Raw genomic sequence first — 7,436 nt, 5'->3', positions numbered from 1 at the left:
TTACTACCCACATGGGCCCCACATACAAATGTTGGCTGGGGCCATGTGTAAGTGACAAAGTTATCTGTTGGAGGAGTCTCCGTGCAAACCAAATCTTGTTCTTACAAATTGCTTATTACTAATCTATAAAGCAGTCATAAATCGTTTGTTGTGCATTAATAAAGTATTAACAAGATAAAAACCCCTTAGTGGTACTAAGTAACAACATGCCGCTCTGCCTACCAGCATCTTGGTACTCCAGCATCACCCTATGTTTCGGATGATGTGGAATCCCAGGAATCCCAACCAAGTAAATTATTCAGCCGCTCCCATTATTTCCATAATTGCCAGCATTGTAGTGGTGTTTGTAATGTCATTAATAACAGGCGTTGGCGTATAATACGCTTAATGTTATTTATCTGTTGGCAGATAGCTTGATGCTGCTAATCCTCATTCATTTGCTGTGGATCAATGCAAATCCGCTAGCGTGAGTGAAATCCCCCTCCCCCTCCCAGAGCCGATGGTTCCTAATGTATTTTCCCACCATTAACCAGCCATAATCCCTGCTAATCATCACTAATCCACATCTCCTGTGTGTGACGATACTTCCCTGATGGAGGCATCGTGTTCACAAGCGCCCGGGCACTGCTGAGGCTGGAGCTCCTCTGCAAGTGCTGCCGAGGGCCCACTCAGTGTAGGAGAGCAGACTGCTGAGAGGGGAAGAGGAGGATAGGAGGAGAGGGTGAACTGTGCTGATTCGTAGGTCAAATAGCTGGGTTTTGCTGTTTTGTGATGAGTTCGGCTCATGTATTATTGATTTAATAGCATAATGGAGGTTGTGTCCCTCCATACGGCACAGAATAAAAATTGCATATCATCAAATAATAACAGTTGGTAGCAGTCACCACAATCTCTCTTGTCTGGTCAACTGTGGACTCCCTCTGTTTCCACATCTATGTTCACTCTGTAGGCCTCTGTGTTCATAGCATTTCAAACTATTTCTACTGGTCACCTAGAGGCCCTCAGTGGTCTGAGTGCTCGCCCTGATACTGAGAGGTTTGAATATTGATCCATGACTGAGTCACATTCAAAACTTTTAAAAATTGGGACCTGATGTCTTTCTGCTTGTCCCAGTACAGTGAACAAGTGACTGACTGATGATTATAGCTCGTAGGGGGGGAAACTACTTGTACACCCAAACAACAGATTGCCTCCAGCAGTATCATCCAACCAAAACCCAAATGAGGCACATTTACAAGCTTGATATCTGCCATGAAAAGGAAAACCCAACTTACTCTCTATAAACTTATACAAAGACGCAGACTACAGCCATTAAGAAGGTGATGTTATTTTTCATGCATGTATGAGCTGTGTGGTTATCATAAATGTGTAAAACTATGTACGCAAAAATGATGTTATTATTTTAATTACTATATTTAATTACTATATTATTGATAATTTCTACTGAACTCTAAGGTATAGCTGTGGTTGTGCAGTATCCATATTAAGCCAGCAGGGGGCACCTGTGGCCTGCTGTTCTCTGACAGTTGGTTTGCTCCCTGATGTTGGCCTCCTCTCGCCCACTTTGACCACCTCATCCAGCGCAGAGACACTTTTCTCCACTTGCATCGCAGTAGCACGAAAGGCAGATTTCAAAATTCGACGATCTTTATATTTTGTCCTTTAATTTAAACTTGTTTGTTTTGGAGCGCATGACACTGCTTTACAAATGACCGCACACAAATTCATCCTTATGTATTTTTAAACCGTAAAAAACAAAATGAAGGAAAACGTTCGTTTAAAAATGGGTGTGAAGAGATGTCTAACTGACAAGTAAATGTAGTCGAGAAAATGTCTGTCCCCAAAATCTAAGTTTTCTTTCGAAACGGAATGCTATACTTCAAACTTTGTGTTGCGTATAGGCCTATTTGCGTTTTATAACAACATACTTTCAGCCAAAAAAAATATATAGCTGTTAAAAAATATATACTAACTTGAAAAAATAGCAAAAAATATAATTTAAATAATACTCTAAATGTAGACAAGTTTAGCTTATTCAACAAAGACTTGAAAATTCAAGGCGCCGTGAACGCTGAGACGTATTGCTGCTGTAAAGCTTTGGACTTTTGTCGTTGATTTTGGGGGAAATTATACATAGCCTAAATGAAAACGTGAATGTGGTGGTAAGAATTCAAATATGTCAGCGCCTGCAATGTATCTCTCCATGGACCCAAACTGTATCCTGGTCTAATATGTAGATGTAAATATAGAAACAGTGCGCACTCCCGCTGTGTTGCGTGATTATAGGGACAACAGAGGGGCCCAACTTTAAATTTAATATATGATTTAGATAAATCGAATAATTATTTGGGTGCTGAAAACTTTAAAATATTCCGCCTGTGAATGTAGGCCTTTCTTTGCTCTTATTAAACTTTAGGGCCTGCCGTTTTTCGTTTTATCCTTTATATGCTTTTCTCTCTATCTTTGGAAAAGAGGCTGATTTTTTGCCTGCAGGCACCTCTGTCTCAGATCAAAGATTCGTCACAATTCGCCTTTTAAACGCTTAAAACATGACAAGTGGTGATGGTTTATGTAAGGAGAGCAGCTCAGTGTGACTGAAGGAGGCCTAAATAAACAAGTCACCTGGATAACACTAATGATAATAGTAGCAGTAATAATAAGCACTCAATGAAAAGACAATAATTCCGTATTGATATTGCACAATTTAATACTGCGATTATTACACAAAGATGTGAACAACGTCAGATACTGTGTGAACGTAGCAGGGAATGCCTGAGGTAAAATACTGTTGTCTATTCCCTTTAACAGCACATGTACACAGCTTCTGATTTAAACGACCCCCTGTTACATAACGAATCACTGCTATTTAAACTGAACACATGGCGAGCTGACCACTTCCCGATGCTCAGCGCACCCAACAGCATTAAACTTTATGATCATGTTTATCTTGTTTGCCTGCTGATGATGCCACAATAAACAGTAACAAAAGGACGAGTGGTTTGAATCTTAATGAAGACAAAAGACCATTTCTTGTATATATGTTTTATGTAAGTAATAAAATATTACTATAACATAAATATAAATGTGACTTTGCAGTCTACATTTAGCAGTCAACATACAACCAATGTAGTAAACAAAAAGAAAAAACATACTGAAATCCACTGCAACATAACCATTAACAGAGCTAAACAAAAAAGCTCCAAACACGTTTAAGAAATAAATATATATATATAAATGGTCAGATTCATAAATGAAATCATATTAAAATATCTTCTTGGAATTAGTAAGTGTACAAAACTGCCCGGAAAGAAACAAAACAAAACAATATCTCAGAACAAATACAAGTTTACATATTGGACATATTTACATATCGGAAATAATCCTGGCAACATTTTCTCTAAAATCTTTTTTTAACTATTATCTTTTTTTTTCTTGAAAAAAAAAGAGAAAAGTTTCCCTCGTCTGTATTGAATAGCACTGCTGTAGGTTTTTGGACTGGTCCAACATTGAGAAATGACACACAACGCATGAGATTTTCAGATTTCCTTTCAGGTCAGAAAAAAATAAATATATCTAAGTTAAGTCCCTCCATCGCTTCCCTTTTTGAAATTATTATTTTCTTTTCTCTGAATGCAGCGTTTTAATATATAATACAGTGGATTTGTGGGACAAAGAAAAAAACGGTGAACCAGATTGAAACGTCTAAAAAAACCAGACGAACAAAATAAAAATAAAATCATGTACAGGCGTGATATTCCGACATGGGGCACTGAAGTTACCTGAGTTATTATTACTTTTCATTTAGACCAATCTCTCTTGAAATGTTTGGAGTACAACAGGATTAACAGGCAGTAAGCAGTGTGAGCTGACAGCGCTCTGTGGTGATAACCAGGAACCTGTAAACATGGGATTTTTTGTGTTTAAGCCTATAGAGCTCAGCTCCACTCACAATTTTATTAACAAATATAAAATCGCAATAATAATACCAACGAAAAAAAAATAAGTGCTCCATGCAAAGAAAACAATAATTTGAACACAATCAACCCCCCAAATAAAATATTTTTTTGTGTGTTTTCTTTTTTTATAATTCCCCTTTTAGCGTCTGGTGCTATTTGCAAATTTCGACGTGGTCAGCTGCAAAGCTTTAAATGTTTTTAAGGCATGCAGTCAGAACTTAAACGTCCTGTTGCATTGGACTTTTTTTCTGAAATGTATCTGATCTTAATTATGAGTGTTTTCGGGTGCCATAATTTCCATCACTTTTCCACCATCAACTCCCACTGAGTAAACAGAAAATTAGAGGCTGCTCTGATGAGTTACAGTACCTATAGACAAAATAATAATAATAATAATGAAAGAAATCATAGACAGTCTGCAGAAAGAGAGACACTGAAGTTAAAGTATTTCCAAACCAAAACATCACACTTAATATAACAAAGAAAGTGTACACTAATATTCAGAACTGGTTAATCAGTTTAAGCCTGAAAAAGAAAAAGAAAAAAGTTCATTCAGTGTATTCATCTCCAGTGTTGATCATTTTCAGGCAGCCACCTCATTCTGGTGAGCGCCAACAGTTCAAGGTACACCAGGAGGAGATGGCCTCAGTTGCCACATTTAATTACTCCCCATTTGAAACAGCCATGGGACATCAAATTTACTTTATATGCCTTCTCCTCCATATAATTTTGGTAAATAAAGATCTTTGTTTCACTTTAAATGCGCACGGAATCAGTAATAGCGAATTTTTTTTTTGTCTTTTTTTCTTGATTTTTTTTCTTAACATTTTCCCTCTTGCCATCTATTTGTTGGACATCTCCGAATACTACGGGCAAAACTCATCTGTTCAACTTTTTCAATGTCTCTTTTCTCTCAGGAAAACAAAAGCCAAACTTAAATACTGTAAACTCCATAGTCCCTTTCCCTTTTTCTAGCCCCCCGCAGAAATGCTCGGATTGTTCATGAAAACAGTCACTGTACAGGACTCTGTAGTGTGCGGTGTAGAGGAGGGGTCTCTGCTTGGGAATATACGTCCTCCATATTCGGGTGAGGGACCCCAACTGGTGTCATTCTTTTCTCTTTTTGTCTTCTGTTGCAAAACCAAACACGGACAACCTCTTTTTCCAACTGCAGCGTGCCGGCTAAAGTGCTGATTTCGTGAGCAGACGGCTTTGGGCATTTTAAGAAATGATTTTCCAGCGCCCCTTTCACCCCCACTTCAATGGAGGTCCTCTTCTTTCGTTTCCTGCCCTGCGCAGCAATCTTGTCCAAATTGGTGGGACTGCCCGTGTTTGAGTCTGTCTCCTCCAGCCACTTGTTTAGGAGCGGCTTAAGTTTGCACATGTTCTTGAAGCTGAGCTGCAGCGCCTCAAACCTGCAGATTGTGGTCTGAGAAAAGACGTTTCCATACAGGGTGCCCAAGGCCAAGCCCACGTCCGCCTGCGTAAAGCCCAGTTTGATCCGCCGCTGCTTGAACTGCTTGGCGAACTGCTCCAGGTCGTCGGAGCTGGGCGCGTCCTCGTCCGAGTGGTCCTGGTGGTGGCTGAACGCCTGCTGGGGCGACTCCATCTGGTTGTCGTGGCTGCCCGAGTCGTCGTGGAGCGGGTCCCGCATGCCGTGGTGCAGGGAGCCGGGCTGGGGACTCAGCATCGCGTTGAGGTTTGTGTATCCAGGCTGGGAGTAGACCAGCGACTGGTGCCCGTTGGATGCTGGGGACAGCGGGGATAAGTGGTGCGTCGTGGTGGGCGCCCACGAACCATGGTGGCTACTCTGCGTTTGCTGGTGCACCAGGTGAGATCTGTGGTGGAAGCCGCTGCTCAGGTCCTCCCGGGTCGCCTGCACGCTGGCTTTGTGCTCCTGCTGTCCGATGTGGGTGCCACTGGACCAGTCGGTGTTGGAGGTGGGCAGCCACTGGTGGTGCGTCAGGCTCATCGGGTGTCCCGTGTTGGTCGCCGCAAGCCCTTGCAAGTACTCGTGGTGCATCATTTTCTGCACCTCTCTGTAGGTCGTCCCCTGATGCATCCTATCCGAATCCGGATGCATGAGCGGGTTAGACGGTAAGGAGTTATTCCTCGGAATATACTGAGCTGTTGTCGCCATGGCTCCTACTTCGAAAACTGACGAGCACTTCGGAGGTCTCCAGGCTTTAGAGCCAAAACGCAACAACCTGCTCTGGGAGGTCTTGGGGAAGAGCGAAGACACGCCTCCCTTCCGTTTGTATTGGCTCCTCTCCGATTCAAGCCCACTGGGGACATATTCAATAGGCGCAGGGTTTCAGACCATGGTACAGCGCATTTTTCACACAGGATGGATAGAGCTCCGATCTTACATATGTTATAGAAAAACACATGTTCTATTTATTAAATGTCTCTTTGAGTTTTTAACAGTCGGACTCATCTTATTTCACCTGCGCGCAGATAGCCTCCTGCCTATCTTATCTCCTATTTTTTCTTTCTCAAATTCTCCTCAAAGAAGGTGAACAGGGCTGCAGCAGCGGGGTTTGATTAGGTTTTCCTGGGTTTAAGATCGGTTGTTTTGCAAATAACCACGTGGGGGAGTACGGGGATCTTTTTGAAGGGTCCCCACCTCCCCACCCCTCCAACCTACACACATGCACTTCCAAACACGCACCCGTGCACCTTTATAATAGGTCACTGATGATTATAGCGCTCCTCATTTTAAATAGATTATAAGGCACGATGCTCCAGCTCTGCAGCCACCCACACAACGAGAGGCGTGTAAATAAGCGCTCTGTGATGTGTGTGTGAATGCTGCCTGTAAATGTGTGACAAATTTGAAAAGCATTTGCTCTATTTCAAAGCCTCCGCGTATGTCATTTATTTGTATTGTCTCGGTAATTTTCAATGTTGTATGATCTCATCATCACCACCCACTTAGTTATGATAGGCCAAGATACTCTCTCTCTTTCTCACTGCAACCCCCCTACACACACGCGCGCGCGCACGAACGCACATATAGGCTAGTGCAGGTGACACATGATACACCCAATTCACACATCTTATTTTGAAATCAGGAGCGCAACAGTGGACGTTATCAAGGTTTATATCTGATAACAATCTTTTATAATTTATCATAAAACAATCTAATTTAATTTTAGATGACACTCTATTCTCACTGCCAAGCTCCTGCACTTCCTCTGGATTTTCCCTGGAAATTTAGATTTAACGCGATTCAAGAAAATAAAACAGGATATGTATATATATATATATATATATATATATATATATATATATATATATATATATATATATCATTCACCTCTCGAAGCATTTTTACTAAGCAGCAACTTGGAGAGAGAAACCTTGTGTTTCTTCCTCCTGGCTCCTTCCTCACTACCTCTCCCGGTTGATCTGATTATTTTTCCCTTCACGTTTTGTCCCAATAGCAAATTACCAATTCTATGAATTGCAAAGCAGCCT

At 41.3% G+C, this 7,436-nt stretch overlaps 1 protein-coding gene across 1 annotated transcript; it reads right to left on the bottom strand.

Annotated features, from left to right (window-relative positions):
- Positions 1-2,691: 2,691 nt before the first annotated feature.
- On the bottom strand, positions 2,692-6,351 carry pou3f1 (POU class 3 homeobox 1). Its single transcript, XM_042490305.2, has one exon. The coding sequence runs from the start codon at positions 6,094-6,096 to the stop codon at positions 4,969-4,971; it is 1,128 nt and encodes a 375-aa protein (XP_042346239.1). The 5' UTR covers positions 6,097-6,351; the 3' UTR covers positions 2,692-4,968.
- Positions 6,352-7,436: the final 1,085 nt, after the last annotated feature.

The sequence above is a fragment of the Plectropomus leopardus genome, chromosome 11 (assembly GCF_026936395.1).
Source record: "Plectropomus leopardus strain MGB_pleo_1.0 chromosome 11, ASM2693639v1, whole genome shotgun sequence".
In the NCBI taxonomy this organism is placed as follows: domain Eukaryota; kingdom Metazoa; phylum Chordata; class Actinopteri; order Perciformes; family Serranidae; genus Plectropomus; species Plectropomus leopardus.
This window is presented reverse-complemented; position numbering and strand designations above follow the sequence as displayed.

What these genes read in the sequence shown, in the direction of transcription:
- pou3f1 (XM_042490305.2), bottom strand. Translation starts at nt 6,096, where the DNA reads ATGGCGACAACAGCTCAGTATATTCCGAGGAATAACTCCTTACCGTCT.